A 22,896-nucleotide genomic window follows, 5' to 3' on the forward strand; every position below is an offset into this window, starting at 1 on the left:
TGCAGATTGGGGATTCAATAGTAAGGGGTACGGATAGGAGATTCTGCGATAGCGATAATGAGTCTCGGATGGTGTGTTGCCTCCCTGGTGCCAGGGTACGGGATATCACAGACCGTGTCGAGAATATTCTGAGGGGGGAGGGTGAGCAGCCAGAAATCTTGGTACATGTAGGTACCAATGATGTAGGTAGGAAAAGAGAAGAGGTCCTGAAGGAGGAATACAAGGCATTAGGGAGAAGGTTGAAAAGTAGGACCTCAAGGGTAGTAATCTCAGGACTACTACCCGTGTCGCGTATCAATGACAGGAAGAATAGAAAGCTCTGGCAGTTAAATGCGTGGCTGAGTGACTGGTGCAAGGGGCAGGGCTTCAGATTCTTGGATACCTGGGACCTTTTTTGGGGGAGGCAAGACCTATTTGCTAAGGATGGGTTGCATCTAAACTCCAAAGGGTCCAATATCCTGGCGGGAATGTTTAATTTAGTTGTAGGGGAGGGTTTAAACTGATCTGGCAGGGGGATGGTAACCAGGATGCTAGGTTACAAGATGCTAAGGTGAGGGAGAAAGTGTATAGAAACGAATCCATTGAGGATGGCAAGAATGACAGGCAGGTGATAAGTCAGGATAATTTACTGAATAATAGAAGTACAACAAATCCGGATGTTAGGATACAGAATGTTAGGATCGGGGATGAGGATGTTCGGATACCGAATGTTAGGATAGGGGATGAGGTCTACACGAACATGTCTAAGATAGTAGGTAGCGAAGATAGTAAGAAGGATGGACAGGTAGAAAGTCAGGATAATCTGCTGATCAATAGAGGTACAATAAAATCAATAGCAGATACCAGTCTAAACATACTATATTTAAATGCACGTAGCATCAGGAATAAAGTAGATGACCTAGTGGCACAACTACAGGTTAATAAATATGACATCGTTGCAATCACTGAGTCGTGGCTTCATGATGGATGTGATTGGGAACTGAATGTCAAGGGGTATACAGTATATAGGAAGGATAGGAGGGTAGGCAGAGGGGGAGGTGTGGCCATGATGGTTAGTAGCGATATAAAATCAATAGAAAGGAAGGACATTGGGTCAGAGGAGGTGGAATCCTTATGGGTGGAGCTGAGAAATAGCAAGGGTAAAAGAACAATAATAGCAGTCATATATAGGCCCCCAAACAGCAGTCAGGAAGTGGACCATAAGTTGCAGATTGAGATAGAAAAAGCATGTCAGAGTGACAATGTGAAGATAATTATGGGGGATTTTAACATGAAGGTGGACTGGGAAATGCAGCAAGGTGGTAGTACTCAGGAGAGTGAGTTTGTGGAATGTCTAAGGGATGTTTTTCTGGAGCAACTTATTGAGGAGCCCACCAGGGGATCGGCTGTTTTGGATTGGGTGCTGTGTAGTGAGCCCGAGGTGATTAGGGAACTAAAGGTAAAGGAACCACTGGGAACAAGTGATCACAACATGATTGAGTTTAGTTTCAAGTTTGAGAAGGAGAAGCTGACAACTGGTGTATCGATATTTCAGTGGAATAAGGGAAATTACAAAGGTATGAGAGATGAGTTGGCCCAAATTGATTGGAGGAGTAAGTTAGCTGAAGGGACGGCAGAGGAAAAATGGAAGAAATTTCTACAGGAAATAAGGACAATGCAGGACAGATATATTCCAAGAAAAAAGAAGGTTTTGAATGGAAAAAAGGCACAGATGTGGATAACGAGGGAGGTGAAGGATAAAATAAAAGCAAAAGGGGTGGCGTACAAAGTAGCAAAAATTAGTGGGAAAACAGAAGATTGGAACGATTTTAAAAATCTGCAGAGAGAAACTAAGAAGGTCATTAGGAAAGCAAAGATGAGTTACGAAAGGAAGCTGGCGGACAACATTCGGAAGGATTCTAAGAGTTTTTTTAAATACATAAGGAATAAAAGAGAGACACGGGTTGACATAGGACCAATTGATAATGGTGCAGGAGGTATTATAATGGATGATAGTGAGATGGCAAGGGAATTGAATGAATATTTTGCATCGGTCTTCACCGTGGAGGACATAAGCAATGTGCCCATTAGTCAGGAGTCTCACGAATTGGAGCTGAGTTCAATTGAGATTAATAGGGAGAAGGTGCTTGGAAAACTAAAGGGGCTTAAGGCTGATAAGTCTCCCGGACCGGATGAGGTGCATCCCCGGGTTCTGAAGGAGGTGGCTGTGGAGATAGCGGAGGCGTTGGCAATTATTTTTCAGGAATCGATAGATTCTGGCATGGTTCCGGAGGACTGGAGGGTAGCGAATGTAGTTCCGTTGTATAAGAAAGGTGGGAGGCAGCACAAAGGCAATTACAGACCTATTAGTCTGACGTCAGTGGTGGGAAAATTATTGGAGTCTATCCTCAAGGAGAAGGTTACCGAATACCTAGAGGCGCAAGGCAAGATAGGACCTAGTCAACATGGTTTTGTGAAGGGGAGGTCCTGTCTGACCAACCTATTGGAGTTTTTTGAAGAAATCACAGGTAGGGTGGATAAGGGAGAGGCGGTAGATGTTGTGTATTTAGACTTTCAGAAGGCCTTCGATAAGGTGCCTCACAAGAGACTGATTAATAAGATGAGAGGTCATGGAATTATGGGCAGGGTAGCAAAATGGGTGGAGAATTGGCTGGTTGGCAGGAAGCAAAGGGTGGAAATAAAAGGATCTCGTTCTGGTTGGTTACCGGTTACTAGTGGTGTGCCGCAAGGGTCGGTGTTGGGGCCTCTCCTTTTTACCTTGTACATCAATGATTTGGATGATGGAATAAATGGTTGTGTGGCTAAGTTTGCGGATGACACCAAGATAAGTGGAGGAGTAGGGAGCATAGAGGAAATAGAAAGAATGCAGAGGGACCTAGACAGTTTAGGAGAATGGGCAAGGAAATGGCAGATGAGATTCAATGTTGAGAAATGTGCAGTTGTACACTTTGGAAGTAGAAATAAGCGGGTAGATTATTATCTAGAAGGAGAGAAGATTGATAGTGCGGTAGTACAAAGGGACTTGGGGGTACTCATACAAGATACCTTAAAAGTTAACCACCAGGTTGGATCGGTGGTTAAGAAAGCGAATGCTATGTTGGCATTCATCTCGAGAGGTATAGTGTATAAAAGTAAGGAAGTGTTGATGAGGCTCTACGGGGCGCTAGTGAGGCCTCATTTGGAATACTGTGCGCAGTTTTGGGCCCCGCATCTTAGGAAGGATGTGCTGACGTTGGAGAGGGTTCAGAGGAGATTTACGAGAATGATTCCAGGAATGAAAGGGCTTGAGTATGATGAGCGTTTGTCGGCTCTTGGACTGTACTCGCTGGAGTACAGAAGGATGAGAGGGGACCTCGTAGCGACATTTAAAATGTTGACAGGTAAGGATAGAGTAGATGTGGCTAGGCTGTTTCCCTTGGTGGGCGTGTCCAGGACCAGAGGGCACAATCTTAGAATTAGAGGGTACAGTTTCAAGACAGAGATGAGGAGAAGTTTCTTTACCCAGAGGGTGGTGAAATTGTGGAACTCCTTGCCACGCACAGCAGTGGAGGCCAGATCAGTGGGGGTATTCAAGGAGGAGATAGACAGATATCTAAATAGTCAGGGTATCAAGGGATATGGGGATAAGGCTGGCAAATGGGATTAGAATAGTTTTTTTTTCTCTCTCTATTTTTTCCCACCCCATTTCTTTTTCCCTTTTCCTTGGAGCAGACTCGATGGGCCGAATGGCCTGCTTCTGCTCCCTTATCTTGTGATCTTGTGAATATCCCTCTGTAAGCTCCGACAGCCCTCCACACTATCCACAACACCGCCTATCTTAGTGTCGTCCGCAAACTTACTAACCCAGCCCTCCACCCCCTCATCTAAGTCATCTATAAATATCACAAAAAGTAGAGGTCCCAGAACCGATCCCTGCGGGACACCACTAGTCACTGCCCTCCAATCCGAGGGCACTCCTTCCACCACAACCCTCTGCTTTCTACATGCAAGCCAATTCCTAATCCACACAGCCAAGCTTCCTTGGATCCCTTGGCCTCTGACCTTCTGAAGAAGCCTACCACGAGGAACATTATCAAACGCCTTACTAAAATCCATGTAAACCACATCCACCGCACTGCCCTCATCAATCTTCCTGGTCACCTCCTCAAAGAACTCTATCAGGCTTGTGAGGCAAGATCTTCCCTTCACAAAGCCATGCTGCCTGTCCCTAATCAGTCCATGATTCTCTAGGTGTTCATAAGTCCTATCCCTTAGAATCCTTTCTAACAGCTTACCCACCACAGACGTGAGACTCACCGGTCTATAATTCCCTGGCCTATCCCTATTACCTTTTTTGAACAAGGGGACAACATTCGCAACCCTCCAATCCTCTAGCACCATCCCCATGGACAACGAGGACTCAAAGATGCTTACCAGCAGTTCAACAATCTCCTCCCTAGCCTCTCGAAGCAGCCTGGGGAAAATCCTGTCATCTGCAAATTTGGAAATCGTTCCCTGAACACTCAAATCCAAATTATTAAAGTATATTAAGAAAAGCAGTGAACCCAAAACTGACACCTCAAAAACTCCACTGCACACTTCCACCCAGTTCAAAAACAACCTTTCCCCACTACTCTTTGCTTCCTATAATTTAGCCAGATTTTCTAACGTGCTGGCAGCTCCACATGTATTCCATGGGTTTCAATCTTGATGACAAGCCTATTATATGAAACATTTTCAGATACCATTTGTAAGTCCATTTATATGACATACCTTACTTCATCACATAAACTCTATTAAGTTGATTATCTTCAACTAGCTTTTTTCATGTCCATACTTGTCCAACTGACTGTTAATTCTGTCCCCGATTATAGTTTCTACATCCTTCTCCAGCACCAAGGTTAGAACATAGCAAAACATTACAATAGTACAGCACAGGAACAGACTCTTCAGCCCATGGTATTGTGCCGAACTAATTAAACTAGTAATTAAATGCCTAACTAAACTAATCCCTTCTGCCTACACAATGTCCATATCCCTCCATTCTCTGCACATTCATGTGCCATCTAAGAGCCTCCAGAACACCTCTATCGTATTTGCCTCCACTACCACCCTTGGCCGCACATTCTAGGCGCCGACACTCTCTGTGTAAAAAATCTGCCCCTCACGTCTCCTTTGAACTTTCTCCTTCTCACATTAAATGCATGCCTTCTAGTATAAGACATTTCGACCCTGGGAAAAAGATACCGGCTATCTACTCTGTATATGCCTCTCATAATCTTATAAACTTCCATCAGGTCTCCCCTCAGCTTCCACTGCTCCAGAGAAAACAACCCAAGTTTATCCAACCTCTCCTCATAACACATGCCCTCTAATCCAGGCAGCATCCTGATATACTACTTCTGCACCCTCTCCAAAGCCTCCACATTCTTCTGATAATGGGATGACCAAAACTGAATACAATACTCCAGATGCGGCCCAACTAGAGTTTTATAAAGCTGCAACATAACTTCCTGACACTTGAACTCAATACTGTATGCCCTCTTTACCACCTTATCAACCTGTGCAGCTACTTTCAGGCAGCTATGGACTTGGACCCTAAGATCCCTCTGTACATCAACACTGTTAATGGTTGTGCCATTAACTTGGCTGGATTAAACTCCATCTGCCACTTCTCCACTCATATCTGCAACTGATCTATGTCCTGCTGTAAACTTTGGCAATCTTTTACACTATCCACAATACCACTAATCGTTGCATCGTCTGCAAGCTTACTAACCCACCCATCCACGTTTTCATCCAAGTCACTTACATATTCCTGAATAAGTCCCATGACCTGCCTTGCACAAAGCCATGCTGACTGTCCCTACTTAGGCCATGGTTTTCCAAATGCTCATAAATCCTATCCCTAAGAATCCCTCCAACAGCTTCCCTACCACTGATGTGAGGCTCACCAGTCTATAGTTTCCAGGATTATTCCTATTTCCCTTCTTGAACAATGGAACAACATTCGCTACTTGCCAGTCCTCCAGGAGCTCGCCTCTGCCTTGAAAGGACACGAAGAACTTGGTCAAAGCCCCAGCAAACTCATCTTTGCCTCTCTCAATAACCTGGAGTACATCCCATCAGGCCCCAGGGACTTACCCACTTTAATGTTCTTCAAGATATCCAACACTAACTCTTTATCTCAAAATGCCCTAGCATATTAGTACACTCCACAGTGATTTCACTATCTTCCACATCCTTCTCCTTGGTGAATAATGATGCAAAGTATTCATTTTGGACCTTGCCCACATCTTCCACCACCAAGCTCATGTTCCCTCCTTTATCCCTGAGTGATCCTACCCTCTCCCTAGTTATCCTCTTGCTCTTGATAAATTGACAGATTTTGGGTAGTCTTTGGTTAAATTGGGTAGTCTTTGGTTTTGGAAAACAAATAAAACTGCAGATGTTGGAATCTGAAACAAAAATAGAAAATGTTGGAAGAACTCAGCCAGTGAAGCAGCATCTGTGGAAAGAGAACCCAACTAACATTTTGCATCAGGAACCCTTCCACAGAACTGGTGGAAAGATTAGAGGTGTTGCAGTTTTCAAAACAGTGCTGGGGGAAGGAGTGAGGTGTAACAGTGTGAAAGCAACTGTTTTCACACTGTTACACCTCAGAAGGGGTGGAACCTCTTCAACATAGGCATAGCTGGAAGAAAAATCACACTGAATTCAAAAGCAATGGAAAACAATTTCTGGAATGCTGTAGCATTGATGCTGGAATGCTGTGATATTGGGAAGACTGTTGTAAGATACTCATTGTGTACCTCAGGCACACCTCCTCCTTCTGAGTAGACTTCTTTTTTGGTCTATGATTGGCTCCATCTCTCCTCTTTCAACCATTTTCCTGCTGACAAGCCCATGGAATTTTTGGGTTCTGTTTAGTTTGCTGCCATGTCATGTCTTCCCTTTGCTTCCTTTTGTACTTCTTGAACTTTCTGCAATCAGCCAGTTACAAAGCCAATGCCGAGGCACAAAGGTTTTCCTAACTGAACCTCTCAAAAACAAACAGAAGTAGGAGTAGGTCATTTGACCCTTATGTTTTTTCCACCACTCACAAAGATAGTGGTTGACCTTTTACCTCAGTGCCACTTTCCTACACTTAACCCCATCTCCCTGGATTCCCTTAACATCGAAAAATTAATCTGTATCTAAAATATATTGACTGACTAAACCTCCTTTGTCCTCTTGGATACAAAACTCCAAAGATTCACCACCCTTTTAATTAAGAAATTTCTTCTTCTCTTTGTCCTGCATAGCTGACACATTTTAAGACTCTTCTAGATAACCTAGCCAGGAAGAGTATCAACTCTGCATCTACACGGTCAAGCGCCTTCAATAAAATCACCTCCTATTCTTCTAAACCAGAGAGCATATAGGCACTATCTATTTAACCTCTCCTCATATGGCAAACACATCATTCCTGGAATTAATCAGGTGAACCTTCGCTGAACTCACTCTATTGCAAGTATATCCTTCAGCCAACAAAGGTGGTGCCACGGTAATCTGGCGTACTGACCTCTACCTCGCAGAGGCCATACGCCAACTCTCAGACACTTCCTCCTACCTACCCCTGGACCACGACCCCACCGGGGACCACCAGGACATTATCTCCCACATCATCACTAACCTCATTACCTAGGGAGATCTCCACCACCCCCCCCCACAGCTACCGACATGATAATCCCACAACCTAGCATTGCCCACTTCTATCTCCTCCCCAAAATCCACAAGAAAGACTGCCCTGGCAGACCTATTGTCTCCATGTGCTCTTGCCCCACTGAGCTTGTATCCTCATACCTGGACACTGTTCTATCGCCCCATCCAATCCCTTCCCACCAATATCCATGACGCTTCACACACTCTCCAACTCTTCCGTAACCTTAAGTTCTCCGGCACGCACAACCTCACCTTCACCAAACTGTAGGAACAACACCTCATTTTCTGTCTTGGGACCTTACAGCCTAACGGCATGAACATCCAATTCTCCCACTTTAAGTAAACAAACCCCCTCCCCCACTATGCCTCTTGTTTTCTTTCCTCTCCTAGCCTCGCTCTCTTTTTTGTCCTCGCCTATTTTTTTCCCCTCTCCTTTTCCTCTCCTCCCCTCCCTCCATGCCACCTGTCTCCATACATCTGATCAATCCCTGGTGGATCTGCTCTCCCTTCCTCCCCCGCATCTGCCTATCACCATCTCTTACCTGCACCTACCTATCATCACCCTGTGCCCACCCCACCTCCCCTCTTTTGACCACCTATCACTGCTCTGTTCCCCACCCCTCCTGTATACTGGGCTTCCCCTTTCCCTATCTTCAGTCCTGAAGAAGGGTCCTGACCCAAAATGCTGCCTGGTCTGCTGAGTTCCTTCAGCATCTTATTTTTTCAATCTAGATTCACTCTTTCAGCCATGGCATAACAGAAAAATATTTAACCTGCAGCAACTGCACTAGAGAATCAAGATCACCCAAATCTCAATAGTCAAGCTGCAGTATGTAGACGACACTTGCATTTGCACACGTTCAGAGACCAAGCTCCAATCCAATGTCAATTTGTTCATCAAACCATACAATGGGCTTTAGACTCAACATCTGCAAGATCAAGGTGCTCTACTAACTTGTTCCATTGTGCAACACTGCTCTCTGACAATGGAAGTTCACAATAAGATCCTGGAAAACGTGGATCATTTACCACATCACAGGAGCTACCTCTTGGTGAGGGCAGATATCAACGATGACATTAATGATGCCTTGAATGCAGCAGTACAGTTGCTTGAGGAAAAGGGTCTTTAAAAATCAAGGCCTCAGAGTTGGCACAAAACTCACGGTCTACTGAAAAGCAGTGATCCCTGCCCTCCTCTTTGCTTTGAGACCTGTCAAGGCACTGGAAAAAAATACCACCAATGCTGTCTCTGAAAAACCCTTCAAATTCATTGGAGGAATAAGGAAACCAAGGTCAGTATCCTCTCCTGGGACAACATCTTCAGCATTCAAGCCCTAGTTACTTTCAGCCAACCAAGTTGGTTTGGCTACATCATTCGCAGGCCCAACCTAGGAGATTACCAGGCAGACAGAGACAGAATCAAAGATGTGCTCAAAGCTTCTATGAAGACGTGCAACCACAGGTATTAGGAGCACAAAGAAATTCAAAAAGGTGGTGGAAGAAGCACACCACCTCATAAACTGCACACCACCTCCTGATCACCCAATCAGCCCTTAGCACCTCATGTGGAAGAGTCTCTTGTTTCCACACTGGCTTTATTAGCCATCTCAGAACCCACAAAGCAAGTCATTCACTCCTAAGGGACTTCCTAAGAAGACAATCACAGTGTAGACTGGAAAGCAACATGACAGTATGATCCTTAAAGGCTTCGCCTTGGAAATCCACATTTTTTTTGTTGTCAGAGCCTTTTCGACATGAACTGAAGCATTTCACTCCATACCTCACAAACACACACACACAGAATCAATCAGGATTCCAAAATGAAGGATCTTTTCGGGTCACTGGTATTGCTTTCGATCAGGCACTCTTATTGCCACTTGTTCATAATATATATCCAAACACGAGTCCTTTCACATTTCAGTCCTTACATCTTCTCCCCATAATTGGCCAACTGCAGAAAGTGTCCCATTATTCCAAGAAAATGCAATACTTGAACTCTTGACTTGTGATTATGTTACCCATAGCTTGCCAAAAAAATAGTGAGTATTAATTAAAAGCATCTCATAAGCAGCAGTCATTGACGGTGGCAGACAGAAGCAATGTTGTTTACATGGTGAAGAGTTCACAAGCACAATAAAGAAGGTAAAAGTAAGAATAACCCAGTCAAATTGTCAGCATTTTCAATGATCATAAATATAACTTTGAATAATTCACGAGCAAGTCTTGGTGCATATAAGTTAATACTTAATTAAATAGTGCAGCATCTCAGTACTATAGAGATATGTTCTGTTTAAAAAGCAGCTTTTGAAAAAAATTTATTTTTTATCTGATATACCAGTTATTTAGAAGCACAGCATGCCAGTGAAGATATGCAATATATCATGCACCGTCTGAACTTCTCACTACCCGGCAGCGTAAAGAGACATTTTACATGCCATCAGCTGCTGCACTCTCAAAGACAAACTAGCATAAAGAAATAGGATACATGAATTGGTACTAGTTTTTATTTATTTATAAACGAAACCAGAGCTGTGATAATGATTTATACATTAATTAATTTTTTAAAAGTTTGTAAAGCAGCGACTGCAGATGAAACAAAGCTATATACTTGTTTCCCACTCCCCAGAGTGAAAATACAATATCTGAAAAGCATGGTTTAAATTCTCATTTAAAAATGTACTCCCCAGTCACATGATTCTCCCTTTCTTGGGCATCAGCTGTGGGCTATCTGTAGCAGAATACCAAGTGAAGAGATTGCTTTAAAAAGGTAGAAATTTGCTCTGAAACATTCTACTTTTGACTTCACAGTTCATTTTAAATCATAACCTGATAAAATTCCAAGAAATTGGGGCATACTCTTCTACAAGGTGAAGTGTTTTGCCTCAACAATAGTTGACAGAAATCTCAATGCACCAAAAACATTTGATCCTAACCTTTGTCAATCTGACAGCACAATACATTCCAATCTTTAACTCTAATGAACACTTGCACCACCCTATCCCCAACCCACACCAAACAACTCTCTTTCAAGTCAGAAGAAAGTATGCATTACTGGCTGTTTTCCTTACAATTAGTTCACCATATAGGTATCCGTGTTAATTCAGAGAGTTTTCAGTTGTACAGCTGCTAATGGCTTCTGTTATGTCAATGTTTCACTGTTAGCTCCAAAAGACCTGAGAATGTTTTAACAATTTTGAATTTTAAGTCATCAGGTCCTTAATTACCATTCAAAAGATCAAATTATTCTATGATGCTGTCAACCAGATTAGTTGACAGCATGGCTTCTTAGGCTCCTCCAAAAGTATCAAGTTAATGAAATAAGCTGAAGGATTTTAATTATATGAAAGAAACTTAATTCTACTAACACTGGAGCCAAGATAACTTTGGATAAAACTTTGTAAAGAAGAAAGAATTAATACCAATCCTGCTAAAAGAGAGAAATACAATCAAATTTAACGTAGTGGTTAAAATGTCAAATTAGTGAAACAAAGCTACCTCAACAGTTGGTGTCCAATATCCCCAAAAATTATCGAATAGGCGGTTTTCAATAAGCATTGATATTTATCTGGATTATAAAATGTACATTATTAAGAATGTTTAAACATGGTCCTGCTTTAATTTAATTAAGTGATGTTACCTGCTTGCACAGTTGTTGAGTCCCAATTTAAGTCAAATTCTGAAGATTCACTTTCTTCAACTGGAAAAAAAAGAGAAAGGCATTTACATTATTATTCATTCTCTGGTTGGTGCAAGACCCAACATATGAGGCATTAAATTGTGAAGAACAATGGGGGTTCACTTCCACAGAATTAGAAACAATTTTCTACATTACAGCATCCTGCACATGACAGGAAGCCGACTTGGCAAAGCCTAAGGACAAAGTTCATTTTATTGCAGAAGATAGTCAAACAAGAAAAGATGATTGTAAAACCAAAATTATCTTTGGCTATCAGATTTCATAAGTAAAGCTATGAATGTAGGTCAGCTAATCTAAATGTTGACTTTAAAAAAAGTTATTAGCACAAACCTCTCCAACCCAGACTGTGGAGTTATTGGTCTTTTGAAATTCCCCTTAGTTTAATTGCAAGGCCTCAATAGTGAGGAAGTGCTGCCCTGTTGGAGATTCTATCTTCTGGATGACTTTAAGAGGCTCCACCCACACATTCAGGTGAACATAAAAGATCCAAAGAAGCTTTTGGAGAAGGAGACTTCACCCAATTCATTGGCTAATAATGATCCCTAAGCCAACGTCACTGAAACAAGTGATCTGAATCTCATGGCGGTTTATAGAATCTTAATGTGAATCAAAATCAGATTTATCATCACTGACGTATATTGTGAAATTCATTGTTTTGCGGCAGCTGTACAAGACTATAAGTTACAAAAATAAATAAATAGTGCAAAAGAGGAATAACGAGGTAGTGTTCATGGACTGCTCAGAAATCTGACAGCAGAGGGGAAGAAGCTGTTCCTGAAACGTTGAGTGTGGGTCTTCAGTCTCCTGTGCCCGACTGCCACAATTCCTATAATGGAAAAGCTACTATAATTCAGAAGTCCTCCATTGCTGGTAAAGTACTTCCTGATGTCATGAAAGGTGTCATTTAAGTGCAAACCTATATCCTCTAGGAGTTGTAGTGGGAAGGGGGGCACATCAAAATTTGCTTACCACTTCATTAATCTTTGCTATCATGTAGCTAAATTAAAAACAATATCCAAATAGGAAACAAACGAAGGTAAAAATACAAATGCATTGCAAAATATCAATATAGAGAAACAACTTACCAAGAACAAATGGCAGTGGTAATCCAGTTATTATAAGGTTATGGGGTGAAGAGGAGGACAAGACTTGATATTCCAGGTGGAATTCCACTACTACTTATGAATTTAAGATGAAATTTGAATACCCTATTATTATATCAATGTTATTAAGGCTTTTTAATCAGCAAAGCTGAAGCTTTGCCAATTTCTTCCAGAAAGCTACTAAAATAATAGATTTGAAGACAAAGAAAGGATGTATCAAATTATAAATAACCAAATTTAAATGCCTTGTAAGTTTAACTCAGGAGTTAAAAGAAAGTAGATACAAAACACCAAACACAGATCTTATGTGACAAATATTTCAAAATGTGAAACCCTATATGTCCAGAGTCTAAACTTTTGGAACAAACCAAGGGATAAAATTCTTTCACGTTTCACAAAGCCTTCCAGGATCTGATACAAACTTGAACCGAACAGCCGGAGACAAAGAACTGAAAGCCTCTCCTGACAGAACTGGCAGATCTTCCATTGCCCCAAATAAAATTGAATGCCGCCTGTTCCAGTGTGAGTCTCATGCAGTCTCTACTCCCACCATTCTGGCATGGCCAGCGCAGCACAGCTGCTCTGCCAGTTGCACTCACAAAATCACTTGATAGTTGGTATGGCCCCAACGACAAAGTTATGGGCTGTCAAAACAGTTACTCTTCTGGGCTACTCTAACACCACCACTCAAACCTACCACCTTACCCATCTAGTTGGACATGGACACCAAGTGCATGGGAACACCACCATCTGCAGGTTCCCCTCCAAGTTGCACGTCACCCTGACTTGGAAATATTTTACCAGTCCTTCATCACCCCTGGACCTAAATCCTGGAACTCTGTCCCCAACAGCACTGTGGGACTACCTTGCAGCAGTTCAAGGTGGCTGCTCACCATCACCATTTGATGGGCAACTAGAGGTGGGCCATAAATGCTGGCCTTGCCTCGTCAGCAATGCTCAGATCCTGAAAATGAATTAAATCATATCCACATACTAAAGTTAAAATCACTGAACCCAACTTAAACAAATCATAAAAACATAACTACTATCATTTTAAAAGGGAATGCCATGCCTGTGCCAGGTTTAATTCAGTGGAGGCTAAGCAAGCGGATTTCCCAACCAGATAGCTGGGAGACCCACAGATAATCATGCTATCCTGCAGGACTCCAAGCAGAATCCACCAGAGCAGTACAGGTCAGCCACAGACTGTCAGCACCGGGCACAAGATCCGATCACCAACCTGGACCCGAGTAAGTCCCAACCAGTGCTAACACTGGAGCATCTCGTTGTCTGTCAAGATGATTAAGATCCTTTCAGGAAGGACTTCAGAATGGTCACTAGAAGGATTCCAAGATTATGATTTTTGATAGTTTATCTTTACTACATCTAAAAAACAAATCCAAGAACATATCACCAAAGGTCCAAGTAGACTGGATTGGATTCAAGAAGTACTGATGATTTTATCTTCTCCCAATCAATTTCATTTTTATATAACTGTAGGCCATAAATCCCTCACATCATGTCCAAACTGAATCACTCACTTGTGAGGTGAATCTGCCGAAGTTTTTGAGTTGACCAAGGAACCTAATATTTTCAATACCAAGGGCCAACTTTTACGATGCTCCTGGCACAAAGTTTAACAATATGATATTTCCTGCAGATTAAAGCAGCAAAGCATTGTTGAATTATCCATGAGGACGTACAGGTTTGATTGCGTACTCTGTTGAGTTCAGAACATCAGCTTTAGTGTCATAGAAGTGATACAAAGTGCAAACAACATCACTTGGTGTTCCTATCAGCAGTTAGTTCAAAACAACTTGGAAGCATGAGAAGAGCATTCATTTAGCCAGGGAAATTCATTGCCAAAGCAAACCAGAGCAAACTAGCAAAAATACACTCACACAACTCTAATAGAGGCATTAGCTATGTACTCGTGATCTACTTTACCACTTGTTTCCAGTTTTTCCTGCTCTCATCTTTTCTATTCTTTGGCTACGATATAAGCAACATTTTTAGATTAATCAAAAGTGGTTCTTTTTTCCTCTGTTACTTTTCAGTTTCTTTACTCCTACCTTGCCTTTTTCACATTCATACATTGCCAGGGTAATTTCCTTCCCAATCATACGATCATGATCCATTAGAATTGTCAGCAATAAAATGAGGGCATCAGTTAGCAGGAACTCCTGTACATACAGAGTTGTCAGAAACCTTGACCATTGGGAATAGTTACAACAGTCAAGTGGATGTTTTAAAGAAAGGGCATACAAATTTTTAAAACAGATCAAAATACCAACCTATAAATTGCATGGCTCCAACTGAGCACAGACACAATGGCATTATTTTTGAGCTGTACAAGCTACTGTAAATTCCTGAAGTTTTCTAGTTTAATCTATGACAGCCAATATGATATGAATCATCTCCATTTAATTCATTAATATGTGATCCATGATTAGCAACCATGGAACTCCTGCACATTTGCACTTGGGAACTCCTTACCTCTGGACTTTGCCTTAATGCTCACCTCTTGTGTTAGCGACTTTATTCAATGCTGTATAAAGCTGTATGAAGCTCTCAATCCTTCCACATAAATGGTAAAATCATTATAGCTTAATGGCCACGAGTGCACTCAAATAAAAATGTTGGTCCTTTCAACACTGTAAGAGGAAAATTTCTTCACGCGTCATACAAATTCTTTACACAAAAGCAAAATACTGGCTTTGGTGATGTTATTTTGATGTATTAACTTTCCTGATCTCTCACCCCTCATATGTCAATATCTCCAATTGCTGCTGGGTACTTGGATATGAAATGATATGAAAAGAATTTGGGAACTATTATTTTAAACTATTATTAGTCCAGTATGTGGAGAAGTGCTTTGAACATGAGTAAAAAGAGAGTGGTTGTTTCAACAGCAAAACAATTCAATACTGCTCCATTCCTCCCTCACCAAAACTCCCAACCTGCCACATCAACAATCACCACCCCTCCTCCCTCTCTCCTGGAAAACAAAAGCTTGAAACCATCCAATAACTACATCATTTATCTTGTCTCCTCTCCAAATACTGACAGTTTATGCACTTGGTCCTTAAACTTCCTTAATAAAAAGTTGGAAAACCCACAGTTCCAGTAGGGGGAGCTCTAAGTGATACAATAACAACATTATAGAGTCTTCCAAATAGTTGCAATCACAAAATATTTTGATTACATTTACTACCTCGTAGCTAAGTAATATTTCAGCAGCACTGAAGTTTGGGGGATTTCCTGGTATAACCCAATAGGAAAATAAAAGATCTTTGTGTATGTCTCATCTGAATACATTTCTATATTTATGATATCTTGCAAAGGAGGCTGCCTAGTTGTACATAGAGATGGTATTTCTAAACAGATAACACATAAATCATATAACCAATATAAAGTCAAGCGAAGGTTGAAACTTTTATTTTAAATACACATACCAACTGAAAAGTCCACTTGTTGTATTGATAAGCACAGGAATTCATCCACTGCAATGACCTTATTCTGCTGAGCTTAATGAAACTGTCAGATCCAGTAAACTTATACACACTGCAAAAATACAATATTCAGGTATGTTTATTATCACAAAACAATCTATATTTCTGTTAGGAATACCAATAAAAAAAAAGCTATGTCATTTTGTTGCACTTTGCAGGTTTTACTATCTCCTAACCCCACCTTATTCCTCTTCTATTGAATTTCTGGCTGCTTGTTAAGGAAATTTCATAGAGTTGGCCAAATCAGCTTAAACATTTTTACAGCACTGGAAAATATTCTGTAAAGAAAACCAGCACAACAAGTATGTATAAAACACTATGCTGAGGGTCTGGAGAATGGAACTCAAATGAACTTATTGATCAGAAAATAGGCATCACAGTATGTGAAAGAGAGTGCTGAAATGTCCTCTTCATATTCTTGTGGTCTTAATATTCCTTTGGTCCCCATTATTTCCAAGTATTAGGAAGAGCTTTTAACTAATTGCTAAACAGCAAGAATTCTTAAGTTCAGTACTGTGTTCAGAAACAAACTCCTAAGAGACAGACCAATCGCAAAATATTGCAAATACTGGAAATCCAGAATAACAGAAAATATTGGAAATACTCAGTGACCAGGCTGCGGTGTGGTAACAAACAAAGTGAAGATGTTGGTTGATGACATTTCATCAAGTTCTGATGGATAATGACTGAAAAAAATTTTTTTCTTCATCTCCATCATTTTCTGCTTTTCCCAAGAAACAGATTTTGCCAATGCACATGCTGAGGAGAGGGAAGGCAAGCAACTGTTGGTACATTTTATAGATACAGTAATACCAGGAAGTCAATAAGATTTAAAAGGAAGGATAGAAAAATTGGGAAAGCTAAGAAATAATCTATGTTTGGTAAATCCAACATTACAACAGTAAAAGGAATTTCATTAAAGGGTAAAATTAATGAACAACCACAAGGTTGCAACAGCAAGAAAGGAATTACCTGAATAGGTTCTAAAATTCATTATTGTTTCTGACGGAAAGACAGAACTGTGGCACTGGAATGCAGTTTTCAGCACATGCTGGATCTAAAAGTGTGCGTGTATTTACAATTTGCAGCACATTCACTGAACGAGTTCAGGCTAATTAGTAGTCCAGTATCACACACCTGCCTACCCAATCATTTATTAGAAATGATAGGGCTCCAAGTCTTAAAATGCCACCTGACCACTAAACCACACCACCAGTCTGTGATGCACTGTGGACAAATGGCTGTATGATGATCAACTGTTCAGGGAACAGGGACCTCAGCTTAAAAAGGCATGGACTTAATCATGCTGATAGAGAGGTGAAGAAGCAGGAAGATCCACTCTGCACGAGCATTATCAGGGGAACGACCCAGACCAAAGATGAAGTGGCAATGGTAGAAGGTGGGCAGGATTAGAAGTGTGCCCCCAGCACATGGCAGCAAATTGACAAGTAATCCATAATCTCACTCCAAGGTTGGTTTCCTAACTCTTTCAATTCCACTAAATGTAGAAAACAAATATAGATTGCAGCACATACAGCCTATCCATAGCAGCATCAACATGCACAGCATATATATACACACACATTTATTGCACCTACACAGTCACAACACACTGATATTGGTTCCCCACTTGGTACTGAAAGACAAAACCACAAGAAAACACAACTTCTTGCAGCAGCCACAAGGGAAGTGCAGTCCTAATCACTGAGACTTGAAGAGCAGGTCCTCGGCTGACTATGGAGTCACTTTTGGCAGACAGCTGTGCAGCACTTTGTGACTCAGAACACAAGTCCCTGATCCTTTAAATAATGCTTAAGTTTGAACCTTCTGCATTATTAAAAGCTGTTTATTTATCCCCTGCGAGAGAACAGCACCACTAATGACTCAGACCAATGTGGTTGAAAACCTCACCAGAAATGAATGTCAGAGATACACAACTTGGGTACACATTAGTAACTGGCATTAACTTACTCAGAAACAGGGACACAAATCACCCTATATTTTCGGCAATGTATAGTTGAAATCCTTGGCCAATGACTTGAGTTTTCCATGTATCCAGTTGGAGAAAATTTCAGCTCATCCAGTATCACCCACCCACCCCTCCTCCCCCATCTCCCCATACAGTGTAGTGGAAATCTCTAACTTTCTGCCCCAAAGGACTGGAGATTCAGGATCGACTGAAATTTCCACTGAGTTCATCGATTTCAGTTGGTGAACTACATCAAGAAACAAAACTGAGCACTGATGTTCAGAGAATTTACAGCCAATGCCTAGTTTCCAATCTTAGACCCTGGAGCAAATACTAGAAGTCTGCCCTTAATTTACAAATCCTGGCCAAAAAGACAAGAGGCCCCACACAGCAATGAATGTATTCTTAACAATCCCTGCAGTCGTTTCATCTGCTTATAGCTACGGCCCATTGGGTAAAGCACAAGAGAGAAATTAAGTTTTGAATGAGTTGTCTTGACAGAAGCAGAAATACAGAAGCAATAGCTGATGTAAAGCAAAAATACTATAGATGCATGAAGCTTGAAATATAGACAAGGAAATTTTACAATTTGCAACACATTGCAAGGAAATTTATGGACAAGTTTTTCACTGTACCTCGGTACGAGTGACAATAATAAACCAATAGAGTGCCAATAAACAGTAGGAAATCCTGGAAATACTTAACAGGTCAGGCAACATCTATGGAGACATGAACAAAATTAATATAATCTGAGTTGATTATTTATTGTATACAATGCAACTACAAGATACATTTGTTTTTATGGGTAATTTGATCTTTTAAAGGGTATGTGAGACAAATGCAAGAAAATTTCTGACAATCCACAGAATAAACTTCTGTGCTTCAGCCAAATTTGACTAGCATAATTCTGTTTGCACCAAATTTGAAAAGTAACAGATTCACAGTAAGGGGAACAAAATTAAATAGAATATTTCATTAGTTCATTTTTCCAAGATCTTCAGCAACACATTTTCAATAAAATACAGCATCATTACTGTGATAGACTTCAGCCAAAGTATGAGGTAGCCATCATATGATCACTAATGTTACACAGTATATCCTGGCCATGCATAAACATTGCAATACTTCACATGGTAAATCAATCTCATAAGCTGTAGGTGCTTGCAGATTCTGCAATGAAGTTTCAAAGTACTGGAAGCAAGGTACCAATAAACACGAACACCTGAAATAGTCCATCCCTTATCCACTGCAGTCAGTCATCAACATCCAAATAGTTGAATGTTATAGAACTACACAGACAATCTTAGTGATAGAATGGAAAAGTGTAGATTTGTTCAAATTTGTATTTTAGTTTGTCTTGGTTTTCAAAGCTGACTCCAGCTACTGCTTACCAGCATTGGCTGATGGACCTTGATGTTCAATTAAAAAGTCTCTGATTCATTTCAAGCAATGTTGCACAAATTTGCACCTTCTTGCAAAGGTGATCTACTTCCAAAAGCACAGAGCAAAGCAGCAAGTACAACGAGGAGGAAAATCATATTTACAACATTGCTTTGAATGCCTACTGACATCAATTGCATGACAATCAAATCAGGAAATCCAAATCACTTTTGAATCTTAATGGTGCTTAAAAGACAGGGTGTCCAGCAGAAGACTGTCAGTATAAATGAAAAACTTTAAAGGACTGAAATTTGTGAGGCACAATTCAGGCACTGTGACTATGTAATCATTATCAACAATTTTCAATAAATGTAGATGCCATTCTTACAAAAATCCCGTGTTGAAAGCAACCAACCTTAGCCCCAATGGATATTCATGTCAATCCAAGCAGCATATTATAATACTGTTGTAATAATTTCCAACATACTGAAGGTTGGAATTTTGGGTCTCTAACCGACAATTTATTATTAAACATGACTAAATTAGAACCACATGGGATCCAGAAGTTCCATATCACAATCTCTTTGATTCAGATTAACTACGTATTAATCATACCACAGCAGTGGTTTGCAAATGAGCATCCTAACAACCGGATAATGAGTTTCTTAACTGCTATATTAAAAATCTAGAAACAAATGCAGACATTTTGATTCTTCATTTTTAAACTTTTTAAATTTTACCAAAACAGCACAGATTCAAATGGAAATACAATTGCAATTTGGTATTGGCCATAAGGTCATGTCCTGCCAATCCATGTTCAAAAATATTTGGAAATTCACCAGCTGTCATACCAAAACAAAGTAAAGTATAAAGAAACACAATAAATGCTATCTTCTTATTATAAGCAAAATATTCGATGACTCTATGAAAATAAACTATTTGGTTAACCAAAGAAGATCAAGGCATCATGACTTGTTTGGCCTATAATGATTCCAGCTGGGTGATAAAAATACAAAGTAAGATGATCTATGTCTTCCTTTGTAATTGATGCCCGCACTGCATACCTCTATATACCTAACCCAGATGCAAAAGGCCCTAAGCATCCTGACTCCAGCAGTGAAGCTTTAGCAGCACTGTGAAAGGTGCACTGTGCATGCCTTGTCCCTGAAACTCCCTTGGTTGGACAACCAACAAAGCTTTGCACCAAATTTCACTACCTGTCAAAGCTGTTCAAAAACATTAAAATAAAAAAAATTAAAACTATTAAAGATATTTCAGAATAAGAAAATTAAAACATATTAAAATAACTAGAAGAGAAATTTGTTTTGCCCTTTTCTTTCTGCCCCACAGCATTTCAATCCCCACCAGCACTGAAGAATCTTGCACTAGGTCTAACTTTGCACAGGATGCAAGATGAATTCTCCTGCTGGGAATCTCAGCAAAATTAAACTCTGCCTCTGTCTCTTGTAATGAAGAATATTGAGATACAATGCCTTGCATTGTTTAGTAAGAGTGGGACTTCAATGTTTCTTTTAAGTATACACAGAAGTCCTGAATCCTGTGCTATTGGAGGGACAAATTGCAGTGGTTTCATTCATTGGCTTTTATCAGCAAAATCCAGACCACTACATTTTGTAATAATTCAAATTTTATATTTTGTGGCATTTCAGTAATGATAGATCTTACCGAGTTGTACTAATAATCCAGTATCCAGAGCCCAAAATACATCACAAACTACACATGAAATAACTTAGAAATCCAGCATTTATTATGCTCCAAGATGTATCCAAATACACATGGATTCTACAATCTCATCCGTTATCAGCAATTTAAACACAGTTGTTACTTCCCTGGAATTAACCAGCTTTGTACTATTACTAATCTCTCTTAAAAAAGCTGACCCATTTCCGCACAAAAAAGTCCAATTATTTCTGCTTTTGAGAATTCTATTGTGTTTATTTCTGATTCTCTCGTGGATGAAGCTAAATAGCTCTACACTTTTGTTAAAGAAATATTTGTGTAAATGCATTATGATAGGATATCTTTATTAGTCACATGTACATCAAAACAAACAGTGAAATGCATCTTTTGCGTAGAGTGTTCTGGGGGCAGCCCACAAGCGTTGCCATGTTTCCAGCGCCAAATCCATTTTGTATAACATCCATTAAGTATAACATTTGGATAGCAAATTCATTTCAACGGACTCAGATTCTGAGATGCTGTGTAAAAACAATTCCAGCAATCAAAAAAAAAGCTTAACTGTGCAAGAACTGATTAGGTAGTTAAAGCATTTGCAAAATAATCCACAGTTACCACCCACTAACATTATGAATTATTTGGCTATTAAACTAAATATAATGCAGTCACAAGAATCGCCTGCGTCACATTGGACATCATCTTAATTTGATCAAATAAAATCACATTTCTCCTCATTTGTCACTATCTAAGGTGTTAGTGAAAATTCCAGATATTAGTTCTTGAAACATTCCCAGATCTGGTATCAGCAGAGTTGTGGCTGCAGAAAATCAATTCCCACTCCAACTGGAGAGGGTTGTTAGTTTCAAACTTTTTTCCTTTTACTACAAAGTAAATTAAGACTATTAGGTAATTAAGTCATGTACACTGGATTTATTTTATTATAAAACACTACGACATTATGCTAACGATTTTCAGTCATTTCACAATGCATAAGATTCATAAGACAAATTAACTATTTAATCCCCAGTGCACTCCAAAACATACTGGAAGTACAGAGACAACTGTTAACATTAATATATGATTGGCCTGAATTAACTGTTTTGATATCGATTATTTTAAAAATAAGGAAAATGTTTTTTGCAACATTTCAGAATCAAGTTCGAATTTAATTCCTTGTCCACCCCCACCCCTCAATGAATCTATCCATTAAAGATGCAATACTTCAGGTCTCTGCAGGAAGCCACACAACCGACAGCAGCTCCAAAGACAAAAACAGGTTAGTATCATCTTTGGTCCAAAATGCTAACAATAGTCATCAATAGTAAGTAAAAATCCTTACTTGCTGATTGTAGGAAATTCCAACTGTACAAAGTTTTTGTCAAATGGACATAATCTGTGAAGAATTTGAGAAGTATATCAACTGACAGATTATTAGCCATGTGGTCTTGTGAAATGTATTCCACTGCTTCGATGAACTTACATAAAACAAATGTATTGTTCATGACAACAATCGTAAGCAATTTTTACTTTCTAAAAAAGTAATTTCCACGTGGTTATTAAAGGAAGAATTCCACCCAGCCAAGTACAAAGACAGTTTGTGAACTTTATTAAACATTAATTGGGTCAAAAAATTTGATGGTGTATTACCAAAGGTTCTGAACCTTTGATACACTGTGTTCTTTTATACTGCCTTTAACCTATTTTATTTTATTGTGAGCACCAGTAGGACATTATTATAATTCAAAATAATAAATATGGGGAGGAGAAAAGGATATTCAAATACAATACATGGAATTTGTAGTTTACTATTAAATTATTCTGACTGGTAATAAATTGTAATACATCTCAATGGAA

At 39.9% G+C, this 22,896-nt stretch overlaps 1 protein-coding gene across 4 annotated transcripts in view; it reads right to left on the reverse strand.

Annotated features, from left to right (window-relative positions):
* znf423 (zinc finger protein 423) overlaps window positions 1-22,896 on the reverse strand; it is a 295,490-nt gene that overhangs the window by 233,144 nt on the left and 39,450 nt on the right. For 3 of the 4 annotated variants that reach the window (XM_052028341.1, XM_052028340.1, XM_052028338.1), the window contains exons 2-3: window positions 22,382-22,435; window positions 11,321-11,380 (exon numbers count right to left, since the gene is read on the reverse strand). In XM_052028341.1, coding sequence (XP_051884301.1) covers window positions 11,321-11,380; window positions 22,382-22,435 — 114 coding nt within the window. The remainder of the gene's footprint in view (window positions 1-11,320; window positions 11,381-22,381; window positions 22,436-22,896) is intronic. The other variant, XM_052028339.1, reaches the window with a different exon arrangement.

Source organism: Pristis pectinata, chromosome 13, assembly GCF_009764475.1.
Source record: "Pristis pectinata isolate sPriPec2 chromosome 13, sPriPec2.1.pri, whole genome shotgun sequence".
Classification (NCBI taxonomy): Eukaryota; Metazoa; Chordata; class Chondrichthyes; order Rhinopristiformes; family Pristidae; genus Pristis; species Pristis pectinata.